Below are 18,614 nucleotides of genomic sequence, written 5' to 3' on the forward strand. Positions count from 1 at the left end.
GTTATAAACTTTAAAGTTCAATGCAATGGCCACACTAATGACAATTAATTTACAACAACAAACAGTCAACAAACAGTTAGCAAACAAACAGGACAGAAAACATTCTATTTGCAACAGTCACATTTTGTTCAAAATGGTTACACTCCAGCTTTTTTAAAAAAAGATTCTGTAGCACTGCAAACTGGCTTTGTTTTGGCGCTCACATGTAACACACCGATCTTGCTCAATTTTGTTAATAACAAATCCAAGTTCTTCACAACCCCAGCATGCCGACAGAGAAAACAAGCTACAATCGGGCTATGCTCAAAAAGGCCATGATTGTTTGGAAATAATGGTGCGATGTTTGTAGGTTTCCTTTTTACATTTTTCTCTTCTAAATACTCATATTGTCAAATCATATCAAATACCCTGAAAAGCACGGAATATTGTGACTGAGGAAATAGTAACGACTATTGATATTCTGAAGAGGAATGTACAATTTCAATTTTTTACAAATATACACAACTCTATTTTTAAAATAACAGAATTCCGTATTTCATATTTTTTAAAACATGAATTGCGTATTAAAAAATACTAGTATTTTTTAAAAAACCTTATTTCGTATTTTCTAAAATTCTAAAAATACGCATTTCTAAAAATACCCTGTAGATTTAAAATACAAAGACATAAAACAGGCCTTTTCAGGAAAATTTTAATATGTGTGTGCCAAAAAGCACGCCTCAAGTATTTTAGGTGTGTTTTGGGTGTGCTGCACTGGTTAACTTCATATAAAATTTGTCATTTTGCAGGTGCTATCAATAGCACGCCTAAGCCATTTTGCGTGTGTGTGGACGTGTGCCATGCTATTGCACGCCTCTCCTGAAAAGGCCTGATAAAAAAGTAATGTCTGGCTAGGGATTTTCTCCGAGATCGTTCCATTTTTTATACGAATTGAAAGTTGCTGTATTTCATTCTAAAATGATGAGAAAACGTCCCTACGAAGCTCTAAAGTTGCCGATATCATAAGACGAGAAAACGTCCCTGTGAAGCTCTAAAGTTACTGTATTTCGTTCCAAAATGACGAGAAAATGTCATTGTGAAATCATTGAGCCAATTAACACCTATTAAAAACAAACTTGTAAAATTGAGTAACTTTTCTTTTCAATTTATTCAACCACTCACTTGATACATGTATTAAAAATACGAAATTCTATCTTTAAAAATAGAATTTCGTAATTTGTATTTTTAAAAAATACGAATTTCGTATTTTCTATTTTTAAAAATTCGTATTTACGCAAAATACGCATATTTTTAAAAATATGCGTATTTTAAAATACGAAATCCGTATTTTTTAAAACGAAATTTCCCTATTAAAAAAGAGAAAGTGGTCAACTTTCCTAGAGAGAGAATGGTGGTGATTTAACTGCTTTATTGAATGAAGGACTATCTGGCCCAATATGTTAACTAATCCTTGTTTTCAGTTGTCTATTTGTTTGGCCATAATAGATGGCACCGCAGCCACCTCACGTGTAACAATAAACGACACCAGATAAGAGATATTTGGGTATGCTATCTTTGTAATACAACATGTTAAAATGACGGGATCGTGTTGTAAAAATAATAGAAAAATTACAATGTGGACTTTAAAGATTTAATGTTTCATACAAAGTTGTATAGAAGTAGCTCCTAGAAATGTAACGGATAACCATTTTTGTTAAACATTTTTTACTCTTTTGAAGTTCTAGGTGAAATATAGACCAATCAGAATTGATGCATGACGTGAATTATTGATGTATTGCTAAAACAGAGCTAGATCTTCTTGCAAGTGAAGAGAAGTATATTAACGACATATCGTCGGTAGAATATAGGCTTATATTCTGGGGGACAGTTGTCAACCCACAGTTTTTCGAAGTTACATAAAAATGACTAATGTGGGGCCTAATGGACTACCCATGGCAACTGTTGGTAAAAATGATGTAACGTCCAAACTAGCCATAAACAATTTACTGTCTTGGTTACTCAGGCCTATCAACAAGGGGAGAGCAATGCTCTTGCTCACACAAAGGCTTGCCCAATCCTGAGAAATTGCCGACAAAATGGGTCAAAAAGGAGGGCAAGAATCGACACATGCCTTATGACCTTACACAATTGCAACACAAAATCGCAACATTATGCCTGGTCTGCTGCCAACTGGTCTAAACTTGTTGTAAAAAACTTTGCTGATATTATCTTCTGCAGGAGGTCTTTCTAAACATCTGTTGATTTTTTTATTTAATGATGGCAAAGTTTAAAAGTTTCTCTGATGGTACATTTACTTATTAAAACTTAGTCCTATCTGAAAAGAATTATTCCATCTTTTTTATGTACACTTCTTTATCTACTAGAACAACACGTAAATTCCTCTCTAGGAAGTTTTTGTGAAATCTATCATTAAAGGTACGAAATGAAGATAATGCAGCATCTTTTACCTTGGTTTTGACAAAATCCGAATCTTTTGAGTTGAGAATATCTAATCCCTTGATGTCCTGATAAAAGCATTCATCTAGAGAGATAATGCTAATAATTCAAAGCTTTGATGAAGAGTTGATGGAAGAATTAGTTGAAAAGTTTGAGAGTGGAAGAAAGGACTAAAAGAGAAAGGGCTAAAGGTAAACACAGCAAAGTCTAAAGTCATGATTAGTAGCATTGCAGCCAAGTGTGACCCTGTAGTTGGAAAGTGGCCTTGTGGAGTTTGCAGGAAAGGGGTTGGTAGTAACTCAATTTTTTGTCAGACTTGCAAGCATTGGGTACATAAGAAGTGCAGTAGTATTAGTGGAAGGTTAAGAGCTGACATACAGTTTGTATGCAAGCGTTTCAAGGGTGAGATTATAGAGAATGAAGTATTTCCAGCTTTAATGATGTACAACAGTGGCTCGTTAGAGATAGTTGAAATCTTCTGTTACTTAGGTGATATGTTGGGCAGTGAAGGGGGTGTTGGAGGAAGTGTTACTTGCAGGATAGGTTCTGCTTGGAAAAAGTTCAGAGAGTTACTTCCTTTGTTGACTAGCAGAGTCCTGTCAATTGAGGTAAAAGGTAGGTTGTATGAGGCCTGTGTAAGAAGTGTTATGTTGTACGGTAGTGAGACATGGGCAGTGAAGCAGGAAGATTTTGACTATTTAGAAAGGAATGATATGAGAATGGTTAGGTGGATGTGTAACGCCAGTCTGAGAGACAGAAAGAGTTCAGATGAGCTAAGAAGCAGGCTAAGTCTCCGTGATGTTATCCAGATAAGAAGATTGAATTGGATGGGGCACTTGGAAAGAATGGAGGAGGATAATTGGGTAAGAAAGTGTAGAGACTTGATAGTTCCTGGGGCAAAGCCCAGAGGCAGACCGAGGAAGACTTGGCAGGAGGTTATAAGGACAGACTTGATACAGAGGAAGTTGAGTTTAGATCTAACACAGTCTAGATCAGATTGGAAGAGGGTCATTAATATACCCAGCCCAACCCATGCTAGCATGGAAAATGGACGTTAAGCCGAGAATGATGATGATGATGATGAATGATGATGATGATTTGAGTGGAATAGCAAAATTAAGGCTACACAATAAGAATTTTTCGAAATCACTAGGTTCATGCCTAGAAAAATTAAAAATAACACGATCCGGATCATTCTTCGGGATTTGATTTTTGACAAGTTTTTAAATTTTTTTTTCTTGGATTTCTTTTTGTCTGTGCAATATCACATTGTTGCTGACCAGAAAGATTGAACAATTACGAGTCAAGTCAATAAAAGATAAAACATTAGCCAGTGATAAACGTTGAACGGCAAAATCATTAAGTAAGCTGCGAATTTGAGATTTCTTTTGATAATGATCAACCAAAATTCCTACTGGCTATATTATAATAAGATCATTAGTTCTACAATGTTCTAAGAAATCCAAATCCAATTTAGCTTTCCTTAATTTAAAATCAATTTTCTCTAACTTTTGTATTGATTTAATGCAACCATCTCCATATCAATGTTTGATTACTGGTGAAATTAATTTCGAGATCAGGAAGCAAAAGCAAGCACGAAATATGAAAGCCAAATCAGCTATCTGTATAAACATGATAAAATGTAACGGTACAGCACAGTCCAGATGTAAGCGTACGCTCAACTTTCACACCTTTTTCTCGGAGGCAGTAGTTGTTTGTCTTTTGTTCTTATTAATTATCTTGCGAGTCTTGTAAGTCATTAACTTGCGCATAATAAACAAAAGATTATTGAAGAAAAAATAGCTTATTATAACTGCGCGTAACTATTGTTAAATAGTGTTAACATAACTATTCCCAATAGCATAATTGCAAATGTTATCAAATCGATGTGACACGAAGAGCCATTGTTTAATATTTTTATTAAACAAAAGTTTTGCGTGGAAACTAAATAAACTAGCAAGAAGGCATTGTTGGTTGCGCGGGTTAAATAAAGCTTTTAAGCAATAGAAATTATTATATTTTAACAAAGATTGAAACTTTAATTTTGATGTAAAAGCTATTTTAGATCGTGTTTTAGAAGTTTAAGAACGAAACACGGCGATAGAAATGTTTTTTTAGAACGCATTTTAAAAGTGTAAAAACGAAAAGCGGCGATAGAAATGCTCTTTTAGATCGCTTTTTAAAAGTTTAAAAACAAAAAGCAGCGATAGAAAAGCTTTTTTAGATCGCATTTTAAAAGTTTAAGAACGAAGAACGGCGATAGAAAAACTTCGTTATATCACATTTTAAAAGTTTAATAACGAAGAGCGGCGATAGAAATGATTTTTTAGAAAGTTGAAGAACGAAGAACACCGATAGGAAAGCTTCGTTAGATAGTGTTTAAGTATTTAAAATGTTATCAACTCTATCAATGTGACACGGCGAGCCATTGTTTGATAGTTTTAAAAAATAAAAGATTTGCGCGAAAACTAAATAGACAGCGAGATGCATTGTTTAAATCTTTTAGGAGATAGAGCTGTTGCGCGCTAGAAAAAACAAAGACAATGTTTTTATCAATAAAATGTAGCGTGATACTATAAAATGTCAAAAGTTACATTTTTAGATTTTTTCTTTCTTCAAACGTAGGTTTTTTTCGTTTGCGTTGCTAAACATTGCTTTTTATAAAAAGAACTTTTAAAAGTTTTGCATGTTAAAAAATATGTTTTGACGATAAAGAAATATTATTGAAAGTTTTAAAAGTAGCATTAGTTTTTTTTAAAATATTTAGATCATTGGATTTGTTGTTTTTTAAAAGATCTTGTGTTTTTTTAAATAAATCAAGATTAAAATCGCGTTACTAAAATTAGTTCGTTGTTAAAAAAAATAAAAATTCAATGGCCTTCGCGTTTAATTTATTCTCGCGCAGAGTATTGTTTTTAAACAATGTTTCTTGCTATGCTTTTGTTTTTAACACGAAGTAATTATTTTCGCGCAATTTGAAAGGAAATCGCTATCCTATTGTTTTTTTTAATGAGAGCAATTATTTTTCCAAGTTGAGCGTACGCGTACGCTTACATCAGGACTGTACTGTAAATGGTGTATCATAATATAGCTTTGCAAGAATGACTTCAGTACAATGCCACCTATTATGGTGAAATTAGGCACCTGAAAACAAGGGTCAGTGAACATATTGGAATATTGGCCCTTACAGGTAAGTCAATTAATGCGAAACAATCTGCTATCAGTGATCATCGTACAATGTAATTATTGCACATCGTTTGAGGATTTTAACGTTCTGGTGAGAATACTTACAACTTTGAAATCAAAGAAAAAAGTCTCATAATGAGAGAGTCCTTCATTGAATAAAGCAATTAAGTCAGCACCTTAACTTTTATATACGGTTTGAGTAATTATTAGGAATACTTGTCGATAAAGCCTGTGGAAAAATCCACTTAGGCAGGATAAAAATGCAAAAAAGCCAAGTGTCATTTGAATTTTTATGACATCAGCAACCCAGCCACAACGAAAAATTAGAATCCTGTTTTCATGTTGACTCTATTGTGTAGAGCTTAAACTGCTGATAAAAAATTGTATATCGTGTGCTCTTGATGAGCGAATTATGAGATTTTGCTGACGTCACCAATGGCCCGTCAAAACCCCAAATTTTTTTTACAAATTTGTTTACCTGTTGCCTTCATTGTATAGATCTTGAAACGCTGATCAAGAAAATGTATACGATGGTTTACTTTTGACAAACAGTTGCAGAGATATTAGGATTTGAAGGTTTTATGATGACGTCATTAACCCGCCCATTCCGAAACGGATTTGAGGACCCAGGTTTGGGAAACTTACCCAAATTGGTCCTAGGTGGTCCCTAGTTACCCCCGCGGTGAAAAATCATTGATGTCACCACCTCGTTTCCAAGTTATTTGCCCTCAAAGTTTTAGGTGCACTGTAATGGCTTCATTAATTTAATATAGGATATTGATGTTAAAATAGTGTTATTGACGTCGCTCCGTAAAGTCAGAATATTTACCATATTAGACATGCATTTTTCGGCAACATGAAAGGAAAATGAACACATTCACTTTGCCTGTCACAGAGACACGAAACTGGCGTATTATTATATAGATGTGTACTTTGTATATTTGTAAAAAATTGAAATTGTACACACTTCTTGAGAATGGGTGGATGAACACAGGTCGTTTTTGTTTCCTCAGTATCAACAAATTGACACAAACCAATAGAATTTTCGACATTTGCCACTATGGAAAATTATACTCACACATTGCAATACGATGAGTTCTCTTGCATTACAATAACTAAGTATCACTGATATTAGTTCATTTGGAAGTTCAAGAAGTGACTGGGTTGAAAACAAGCTACGAGCAGCAGACCTGGTCATTAGAATCGAAGTTAGGTTGCTCCTTTCAGTTTGAAATTTTACTTTCTTCAGTCTTTGACTTCGTAACCTTGTTAATACTCTACTTTTAACATATCGATAATCTTGTGTACTTCTTCTTTGCGACGGCTTATTCAGGGTTAAATCTAAAATATTAATATTAAAAGTTTTAGCTAACTATTTACTTAAGCAGGGAAATAAAAAATGCATGACTTTATGTGTGATGTAATGTTTTAATTTTACAATGAGAACAATCAGACTATCACACGCACACACCCCACACTTGCAGATTTGTTTAGGCATGCAATTAATCATGCATGCAAATCTTTGTTATCTTATGTCTGCTTTGTATATTGTAAGCTTGTATAGGCCCCATATGTTTACTCACAAAATTTAATTGCAAACCGACATGCAGATCCCGAGTTATGGATTAGTCAGCAAAAAATTAAGAGACCTGGGACGAGCAAACAAGTGTCATTTTGTTGAAAAAAATTATGTTAATCAATTCACTTCATCTATGCATTGATAAACTTTGAATGCATATCCCTTAACAGGTCTAAAATTGATGATGATAAAAAATGTCAAAATTTGCTTTGAAATATGACATTATAATTTATGTAACATAATTACATCTGGAATTCTTCAAATGTGAATATCTTGAGAACGAAAAGAGCTTTTTAAAAAATTTAAAAAGACTTAATTTAATTATGCTGCATAAATTACTGCGTCATATTTAAGTAATAACAAATTTTGACATTATTTTAAACCTGTTAAGGGATGTGCATTCAAACCTTATTAATGCATAAATAAGAAGCCAAGTTAGCAATGTGAAAATTCATTCATTTGTAAAAAACAACACCTGCCTTAAATTTTTATGGAACTAAAAACAGTTTACAAGCATTAGATATGCTTTCGATGATCGGTATAATGTCTAGGTGTGTGACTCTAAGCAGTCTCTTCAATCGAATTGTGAACATAACAGAACTTTCCTCCAGTCTCGTAATAAACATGAAAAAGTATATTCTAAGTTAAAATCAAACAAGACAAGGTCATATAAGTCAAACAAGGTAAAATGAACTGTATCATATATTTCTTTTAAACAAAAAAAAAAAAACAATTTAAGGAACATTTTAATCGCTCACGTGAAACATTTTGCGTGTGTGTGGGTGCGTGCTCCTGACTGGGCCTGCTATCTAGATAGCCACATACCCAAACATAAAAATAAATAATTTTGGATACAATAAAAAGCTCTTATACCAAACTGAATAAACACTTTAAAAGATTAGCAATAAATTAGGCCTGTTAGCTAGCTTGTCAGAGCTGGACTTAAGCCCTGACCTTCAAAATTTATGTTTGTCTAAAATCTAATCTAAAAATTCGTTTAAGATTTATAAGATTTAAACATAGCTAGAGAGCATGACAATATCTTTATATTAACATGCAAAGCATATAAAAAGCACTATACAAAGGTTAAAAAACAACCTACAAACCTTCAGAAATGGCAACTATTACATTAGATCGCCCACCAAACACACAGTCACTGCTAGAACTTTAAAGCGTAGGGAGGGGGGTCATAATTAAAATGGCGTTAGTCATATTTTACGATAAGCAAACTTTTAGAAAAAGAAACGTAACTTAAAGCGAACTTTTAGAAAAAAAGAAAGATTTTAATCAATCTATTGCTTCCATCTGGGTCTGTGAAAATGTTAAGTACTTTAATTGCTGTGATCTGATTGGTTGATTTCGATCCTCTAATTATCTCTTCAAATAATAAATAGCCAAAGATGATTACGTTCATTGCCCGTCGATGACAGCTATTGCTGCCGAAACACAGCCTAGAATAAACTCGATTGTTCATACATGATAATATCTATATTTTTCAATGACAATGACTGAACAAATAAGTGGTAAAAAATTTTTAAATTACTTTAGAGATCTTTGTGAGAGCGATGTTGCGTGTGAATTAACAAAATCTTCACAAAAAACAAATAATAACTGCAGAAGTAATGAAATTTATTGAATTGTTAACTACACGGAAGATTACAATAATCACACAAAAATCTATTGTTCTTAAAAAAAGTTTTATGTGCATCTTTTTTTAATTCTTAAAACTTGTTCTGAAAAATATAATTCTTAATATTTTATTCTATATTATTTTTTTTAACAAACCATTACACAAAAGATTATTAAAATCGCATACAAAACTACAGTATCATCCAAATGTAAGCTTTCGCGGACACACTATACAACACCTTTTCCTGCAAGTCGGAAGCCCTTTCATCTTTTGTTTATCATAATTACCTTAATGATCTTTGGGAGAGCTATGTTGTGAGTGATTTAACAAAAGCTTTGTGATAAATCAATACTGTAATTATCTTTCCATACAGTACTAGAATCAGGACACCTAACATCGTGCATCGCGTATCATGCGTGTCACGCACGATTCACGATGCTGTTGCGATAGTAAATTTTTTTAGCATCGAGAAGGTCGTGATCCATCGTGGGGTCGACTTTCACAATGCATCATGAATTAATGTCATGAGAGAATAGCGCAATTAAATATAATAATTGTTTTTTTTTGTTTTGTTAAATCAAAAATATTTTCGGTCGTAAGCTTTTTTCTTGTTTAGACTCTAACTTATTTAGTTGTTCTACGGGCCTGTCTGCCCCTAACTTTCACAATAAAAAAAAAATAAAAAAAATATCAACAAACATTTTCTTATCCCATCTTGCGAAAAAAAGATTATAAATGTCGTAACACCCTCCTTCATTATGATTAATATATGTTTAAAATTACGCTGCTTGCTAAAATCTTAAATTTCTTAGTCGACATCATTTAGGAAAAATAATTAATATCATTAAATCTTTTTCAAGGATATTAGAAAAATAATTAAAACAACGTAAAATACGCATGTCGTAACACCCTCCTCTGTTTGAAATAAATAAATAATTTTAATGTTGCGAAAGACTTTAAACTTTCTCGTTGTTCCGGAGGAAAAAAAATTTATCTCACCAAAAAAAATGTTCAGACAAATTTGTTCACTTGTTTTGAATTATTAAGTAGCTGTCAAGGTAAAAAAATAAAAATACTTGCATGCTCAAAAACGTCTTTTTTAGAGGGTTATGCAGCAAAAAGTTTTCTCGTGCTGGGTGTAAAAGATATACAGAATATGCTTGTGTTGTTTTGAAAGTTATATTTATTCAGCAAGTTATTCTCCTCCCACTTAAAATAATGTAAAAAAAAGCTTAAGTGTTTTTAAATGTTTTTTCCGCAGTCTTATAAGAAAATCTAAATAAATCTAAGTGCAAGTTTTTTTTACGGAATATAGTTTAGTTACCAATATTTCAAGTCTTTCGCAGCATTAAAGTTAATTAAAATAAAAATAATAACGAAAGGAGGGTGTTACGACAAGCGTATTCTGCCCTGTTATTATATCACATTTCCTATATGGTAGACTATTTTAATCGAAAGATTATACATTTTAACTAGTGTAATATAAATTGTTGCATGTATAGACAAAAGATATAGCATTTCTTTCGTGTGCAGAACAATAACGTTCGCATAAGCGTTTACAAAATCGGAAATACTTTAACAAATAAATTCATGTGTGAATAAAAGATGTTCGTGTGCTAAAACAATAGAGACACGAAGGGTAATTGACTTTTTAAACATTTTTTCGTGTTAATCCCTTAGCAGATGCAGTAATTATAAAAAACAATAGGCCACACAAAAATCGTTAAAGTTCTGACGCTTCCGAAAGCTCGTGTAAAGGTGATAACTATCGTGCACATAAAACATTACATTTTTCCAGTATATAACTCGCACATCGTATAACCCACAGCTCAGCTTTTTTAGGGAATTATAAACTAGATGCTATCAGATAGCACGCACCTTTGTATAACCCACATAAAATTTCAATCAATGTGTTTTACTTACCACACCTTTGCATAACCCACATCGTGTTAAAAAAATATAGAGTATTTTTACTTACCCTAATCATTTTATAAACATGTGCGTGTGTTTTTTTTCATACTGCAGACAAGTGGAAATGGCACTTTTCAAAACCAAGCACGGTGTTACGATGAAATCCCGGATTGTATAAAAATTATTGAAACTCTAGAAAAATTTACTAAAGAAGCAAAACAATTTTATCTAAATAAGGCAGTCGCTAGAGTCTTGTCTGTTTGTTTGGGTGCCAATATTCTATCGACCTGTTCACAATCTACCCTTACTCATTTTCAGCTTATGTTTACTTTTGCCTTTTCTCCTTTTGCGACTAGCCAAGTATATATATGAAATTTTTTTTTTTTTTTAGTTTATTTTATATTTTCTTACTTCCAAGGCCATTTATCGTTTTCTCTGGGTTTTTTTTCTAGTTACTCCTATCTAGGTTGATTCCAATATCGTCTCTATTTATCTTTCGATTCGAGCGTTTCAATTTCTTTCAAGCCTTTTCAGTTTTTCTCATCGCGGTTTTCTTTTTATTTAATGTATATAAAAAAAAGTTATTTTTTGAACACTTATTTATTCTTAATCTATAATTTTTTTCATTTTTATACTTCATTTTAGGGAGAAGAACAATTTTGTACAAAATTGAACCCAAATAAATGTTAATAATAATAATAATAATAAGTGGGGGATGTTTACAGTACCGATCGCGAGTAACTATACACGAGTATTAAACTACGGGTACGAGTAATTTCTCCTGTGAGTATTCCACGAGTACGCGACGAGTATACTGCGCGTACAAGTACATCAAAAATACTCGCACATTTTTCTGCTCTACTCACACAATACTAGCTAGCGTGCACGAAAGGGAAACGGTAAAATTAAATGATAAACTTTTGTGATATTTTCTGAAAATGTTTTTCGGTGTTTACATTTTTTTTTTTTTTTTAATTAGGACGATGTTGGTTTTCACACAATATCGTTGTCATATTTTCAAAACAAAGAAAAATGTTTTCATAAGTTTAGGGAAACTCTGTTTTTTTCAAATAAAATACATCATGGCAAGGTTTAAACAGTTTTTGAAAAAAAACCCGCGATGTTTAAACAGTTTTCTAATGAAACATAGTAATATTATATTTCATATTATATTTGAATTTCCGCGCCCGAAGGCATAGGAAATTCTTTAAAACCGTTGTTTTTTCTTCCGGAGCATTTTTTGAGAAAAAATCGACCCTGGGATTTCACATTGCTCCGTCACAGATGTAAACTTCGTACCCAAGCTCCTTAACTACTGGGAAGTCTCGTATTGACATTTCAGGCTAAAATTGGTATTTGTTTTCGGCAAAATTTGGCACAGTTAACAAAAAAGTATGCTGAACATAATGGTGACATAATAATTTTGATTTTTGTCACCTAAATGTCATTTTAGGCCAAAATTGGTCCAAAAATTAGAACTATTTTATTTTCAACAAAATTTGGCACAGTTAACAAATAAAGTATGCTGAACATGATGGTGACATCAAAATTTTGATTTTTGTCACCTAAATGCCTTTTTAGGCCAAAATTTATCCAAAAATTAAAACTGCTTTATTTTCGACAAAAACTGACACAGTTAATCAAAAAAGTATGCTGAAAATGATGGTCACATCGAAATTTTGATTTTTTGTCAACTAATGCCGTTTAAGACCATAAATGTTTAAATCGCAAGACTTTCAACCATGAATGATAGGCTGTATTTTTTGTTAGCAATTTCTTTTAAAATGTGAGTTTAATGACACGTTTCGTTTTGTTTGCGTTTGTTGTAAGATATAATGTCACTGGTGTGCTTTATCTTCAGAGGTTCATGCACCAAACCCCTTCGAATTTTTGGTACAATAACACAACGAATTAGCAGGTTTTTATCAAATATTTTGGTAGCGCGAGGAAATTCTTAGAGTCCCCAGGGCTTCTTGTTGCCATTTCGTTTTGTTTTTTAAAAGAACCTAATACTTACTGCACTTAACGTGCTTTACTTTTTTTTCTTAATAACGATTTCCTCACTCTCTCTAAAACACGATTCTAGAGATTAATTTTTCTTTTGTGTTGAATGTTATTATAATCTATTTATATCTTTGCAATCATATTAAGCATATTTAAATGATTTACTTCTGGTAATAGAGCAGTATGGCAGGGATCATTTTTAGGTGTTATTGACAGGTATTTTTAACAAGCTAGTGCCCAGGACTAAATGGATAAATGCTGTAAAAAAACAGTAAAATGTAACAATTTAGTTTAATGATATTCATTCTTTTTTTTCTTTTTCATATTCGCAACTTCCAAACACCAGGTGGCCTCAAAAAATGTAAAAAAAAATATTAAAATACAATTAATAAGACACATGAAACTTTCTCCTCCCAATTACTGCCACTCATTTTATTATGAACACTATGATTGGTAAGATAAAAATGGATAATAAAATTAGAAAAACATTAGAAAAAATCTTCCGTACATCGTTGTTACAGACGACCTGTAATAATTCAATTTTTTGTTTCTTTTTACGCATCTTGAAGACGCACATGGTTGATTCACGTTATTTTTTAATATATTTTTTTTTATAAGAAGACACTTCATTCTCACTGGATTGAAAGACTTCCTTGTCAGGCACATGTTTTCTTTTGGTTACTTACAAAACAATAAAATTAAATGCGATTGGCTTAATTTATTCTCCAGAGTCCATTGTTTAATACGTGCATGCAAAGAGAAGGGAATAATGTTAAATGTAGCAAGAACACGTTTAGCTAGGAGAAAAAACCATTTAGATAGCAGATGTAAATAGCAAAGGGTTTCCTCGTTAATGAGAAATAAAGCATTTAAATGAAAAGTTATAAAAAGCCATTACAGAAAAGTTTACATTTTTATGTAAACCAAAGAGAACTTGCAGCAAAATAAAAAAAATTAATGTAAAATAAAATGTTATTTCTAACGACGCGAAAATGAAGTAAAAGTTTTCACAATGTCTAAGGTAGCAGAGAAATGTGAGCTATCGATAAAAATTATGCCACAACGAATTTCCGTTTTTTATCTTACACTCGAACACGTACTCACAAATCATTCACTTATTGTACTCGCATGCGCAAGAGGCTGTACTCGAGGGTACAGAGCAGTATACTCGCTGATTACTTATACTCGTCTTGCACTGTACTCGTCATTTAATATACCCGTACTTGTATACTCGTGTATAGTTACTCGCGATCAGCACTGTAAACTCGTGAACCCCAAACATGAGAACCGAGTGTCTGAGCTAGCGACTCTCTCAGTCTTTACTTCCTTGTCTCCAATTGCCGAAATAATAATGAATTAAAATTAATTTGACAAGTCGATCTTCTGCTAATGCCAACAGTACTAAATCAGACAACGCTGTTTTCTTTTTATTTGTAAAAATTAGTTTCAGCCAATATCTCTTGCTCCCTGCGATTAAACAAACACACAAACAAAAAAACATTCTATCAGGTTATAAGCCTAAAGTAAAATCTCTGTTTTTCATGTTTATTTAAGTTTTTTTGGCATAAAAATAAACATAATAATTATCACAGAATGTCTGTAACAGCGATGTACGGAACATTCTTTTCTAATGTTTATAGAATTTTGTTATCTATTTATATCTCAGCAATCACAGTGTGCATAATAAAATGGATGGCGTCAATGAGGAGGAGATAGTTGCATGTGTCTTATTAATTGTATTTTATGTTTATTTTTGATATTTTTAGTGGCCACCTGTTGCTCAAAGGTAGAAAAGATGAAAAAGAAAATTATTATACTTTAATTTTAACATTTTTCAATACTTTTAACAGGAATTAATAATTAAGTCCTGGGCACTAGGTTGTGAAATACCTGTCAATTAAACCTAAAAATGATACCTGTCATATTGCTCTATTACCAGAAGCAAATCACTTCAATGTGCTCAATGTGATTGCAAATATATAAATAGATGAGAATTATATTCAACACAAAAGAAAAATGATCTCCAGATCTGTGTTTCAGAGAGAGCTCGTAATATTAGCACTGGCAAGCAATAGAAAGTTAAAGCAATTTCACTGTGTGAAAAAAATTAAATCATGTAGTTGAAGTAAGATTACATGGATATAGGATCGCGCATGCAGTTATATTAATGTACGCATTTTATCCCATTAGTACTATTTTCTTCATTGAATGTAAACTTTAAATTTCACAATAAATGACAGAAAATATAAAACTTATCACATCACCCGCACCACATTATAACCCGCACCAACAGTGGAAGTCATAAAAATCAACTTATAACCCATGGGTTATATACTGGAAAATACGGTAAGATATTGACGTTATAAGAGATTGACAAAAAAACTCGAAAAACTCGCTCATTCAGGTGGTTAAAAATATCGTCTTTGTAAAAGTCACAGACAGACAGACAGACAGACAGACAGACAGACAGAAGCTCCGTATTATTATTATATAGACTAGTCGATAAGGCCCGTGAAAAAATCCACTTAGGCAGAAGGACAATTGAAAAATAGGTTGTTTTAGATTTTTTGCTGACGTCAGCAGTGCAATTACAAAATTTTGGCGAAATTTAGTTTATTCGTTGCCTCTACTGGGCAGAGGTTTAAATGCTGACCAAGAAAATGTATATGATCATGTCTTTTTGATAAGCGGTTAATGAGATACAAGGGTTTTAAAATTTTGCTGACGTCAGCAATGGCCAGTCAAACCCCCCAAAATTTTTTTTTTAGAAATTTGTATACCTGCTGCCTTCATTGTATAGGTCTTGAACGCTGATCAAGAAAATGTATAGGATCGGTATTTTTGACAAACGGTTGCAGAGATGTTAGGGTTTGAAGGTTTTTTGGTGACGTCATCAACCCGTCCATTCCGAAACGGATTCGAGGACCCAGGTTTGGGAAACTTACTCAAATTGGTCCCAGGTGGTCCCTAGTTACCTAAGCAGGAGATGACGTCAGTTATTTCCACCCGTTTCCAAGTTATTTAGTCTTAAATTTAAAAGTGCAATGCAATGGCTTCACTAATCTTAATATACTTTCCTTTGACGTCAATATTGCTTTAACGTCAAAGTTTGGTAATTTACAGAACAAATTTATAGACAATGTTTTCTAGACTTTATCAAAGAAATTTTATCCACTTTACAAAAGTCACAGACAGACAGACAGACAGACAAACAGAACTGGCGAATTATTATATAGATTAATTATTTAATAAATAATTATTAACATTAGTGTTTCGCATGCCACCAGCAGGACCTAGTAGTTCTATAGAATCTATTTTCAAATACAAATGTTCCATTCTAAAGTAAAACACTTTTTGCACAAATTTCGTTGCATACAAAAAATTTAATTCAGTTTATGTAAAGCTGTTGACGTGAGAATCAGGGTGAGTTTAAAAACAGTTAAAAAATGGGAAGACAGTCTTGGGTGTAAGTTAGAATTGTGTGAAATTAAAGATGGCAAGCGGAAACTAAATCAATGAAAGGATTTTAGCAAAGTTGGATAGAAGGATAGCATGTGAAAGGAGAAGCCCATAAATTTGCGCAATCGCTTGATGTTAGGAAGACTCTCGGTGGTGCGGAATATAACAAGCAAGTCGTTATGAACTCTCCATTGGTAAAGGTTTAACAACAATGAAAACTACAGAAAAGAAGTGAGATTTTGATACCTTTGCAGTGGTTTTTTAGGAACATTTTTATCGTGTTTTTTTTAATATTCATTATGTTATCAACTTCATTAATAAGTAAGGCCATTTTTTGTCACCTAACAGACTCGATCCAACACGGCATATTACCTACGTAAATATGAAAAGCCCTATGGTGATTATGGAGAATTGATTAATCTGGAAGAGAAAAACAGCATGAAAAAAAGCAACGCATATCGTAATAATAGGGCAGCTACAATGGAGGGGGGTGTTACAACAAGCATATTTCCTGGGAATTTTCACATCATGCACGCAGATAATAATTTTTTTGTTGCGAAAAAAAAATAATAATTCACCTCCCTTTAAAAAAAATGAATAAATTTATTCTCTTGTTTTGCATTAGTAAAATAAATATAGTTATGCAGCAAGAAGTTTTCTTGTGCTGTTTTAAAAACTAGTTGTTAGCCCGTGGAAAATCCACGGGTTCGCCCGTCCTTTCTATGCCGTATTGCGTGCTTCTCGCTACTTGCGCAGCTAAGCTACCATTTTGCATGACTGACAGACCTGTACGGGTATTATAATATAGATTAAGTGGCAAGAATTATATTTTGCTGTTACAAAAGTTATACAGAATATGGTGTTGTTTTGAAAGCTATAGACAAGGAGGGTGTACGACAAACATATTCTGCGATGTATTTTTTATATTACTTTTCCTATAAAGCGGACTATGTAAGCAATAGTCAGCAGTATTACATTTTAGCTAGCAAACGTATTTCACCATTATGTGATACTAGTCGATAAAGCCTGTGGAAAAATCCACTGAGGCAGGATAAACATGAAAAAGAAGCATCCATTCGAATTTTAATGACATCAGCAACTCATCCACAAAAATAAATTACCTTGAAATGGTAAAATTATCAAAATCCTGAGATTAAAAAATAATTTTTACTGTTTGTCCACCTGCCCCAACTAAGTTGCGTAGCAACAAGAAATGCTCATACATCCTTTTTCTGAATTATCATAGGGATCCCTCGATTATGCATTATCCCTGACTGATTTTACTCATAAAATAAGCTTCAAAAATAATTCCACAACATCACGGAATTGAGACGTATATAAATCACATGACAAGGTTTTAGTCAATTCTTTTTTTGCCTGACCCTGTGTAAATACCTGCCCTGTTCACTGGCATTTTTTGCAAAGTTATTTTAACAGATAGCTCAGCTGTATAGTCCAAACCATAGACATATTATTATAGATAGCAGGTTGTAGATGGAAGAGTTGCCAGATCGTCGCGAGAACCGTTTGTTTAGATATATAATGTTATAAGGATGGTATACGTTAGCAAGATATGCTAAACTTCAGCCTAAAATTAATTCCAGTGTCTTTTGGATCTTTTGTACTTCTAAAAATCTATTAATTTCATTAAACGTGGTCATTTTATATACACTATATTACCATGCTTTCTAACCTACCAGAATGCACGCGCACAACATAAATCGTATGCATGGGAAGGAAATGAACAAAGGAAACTTACTATCCGTCATGTTTTCAGGAAAAAAAACAATATTTTCTTTCCCTAACAAAGCAAAAATATCAACCACTTCTTAATCCACTTTTCCCTTCAACTACTGCTGCTCACTTTGCTTTTTTTGTAGGTGAAAACCCGGAGCCGTTGTACATTGATCCTGATTGGCTTATTAGCAACAATTTTTAAATTAATTGGCTAAAACGTCCCGTGCGATACAATTTTGCATGGTGCTCCATTATGTAATTCTCATGTGGTGCTGCTGATTGGTCATCCTTCCCCCACGTTAAAATCCTGTCTATGTTTATTTTTCTCCCCAGTGGATGCAGGGTGATCGTGTATTAACTAAATATTTTTTTACAATATAACACTAAAGGACGTAGACGTTATAGGTGGAAAGATAACAAAACATTGAAAGTTGACATTACTAAACGATGCAACATAAACTAGAATATCGATTTAACAGTTCAATTTTCTCGGATAATTGCCAACTCAATTGTACCGTGGCATTAGGTGACGGTTCTACGGTAGTAGACTACGGGTAACCCTTGCACCATTATTTGGCCCCCTTAAGTTAAATTCTTCGGATAACTCGAACTTTTTTGCCACGACATCCAGCATTTTTATTTCAATAGTTGCTCCACTTTCTATCATGAATT

General features: G+C 32.9%; 1 protein-coding gene across 2 annotated transcripts in view; it reads right to left on the reverse strand.

Annotated features, from left to right (window-relative positions):
* LOC130649507 (cyclin-F-like) overlaps positions 1-18,185 on the reverse strand; it is a 51,716-nt gene extending 33,531 nt beyond the window's left edge. Inside the window, exons 1-2 of one of the 2 annotated variants that reach the window (XM_057455791.1) lie at positions 17,965-18,185; positions 6,701-6,963 (exon numbers count right to left, since the gene is read on the reverse strand). In XM_057455791.1, the coding sequence (XP_057311774.1) occupies positions 6,701-6,963; positions 17,965-17,974 (273 nt within the window). In that variant the 5' untranslated portion in view covers positions 17,975-18,185. Of the gene's footprint in view, positions 1-6,700; positions 6,964-17,964 lie in introns of those variants that run through there. The other variant, XM_057455792.1, reaches the window with a different exon arrangement.
* Between the last annotated feature and the right edge of the window lie 429 nt (positions 18,186-18,614).

Source organism: Hydractinia symbiolongicarpus, chromosome 7 (assembly GCF_029227915.1).
Source record: "Hydractinia symbiolongicarpus strain clone_291-10 chromosome 7, HSymV2.1, whole genome shotgun sequence".
NCBI lineage: Eukaryota > Metazoa > Cnidaria > Hydrozoa > Anthoathecata > Hydractiniidae > Hydractinia > Hydractinia symbiolongicarpus.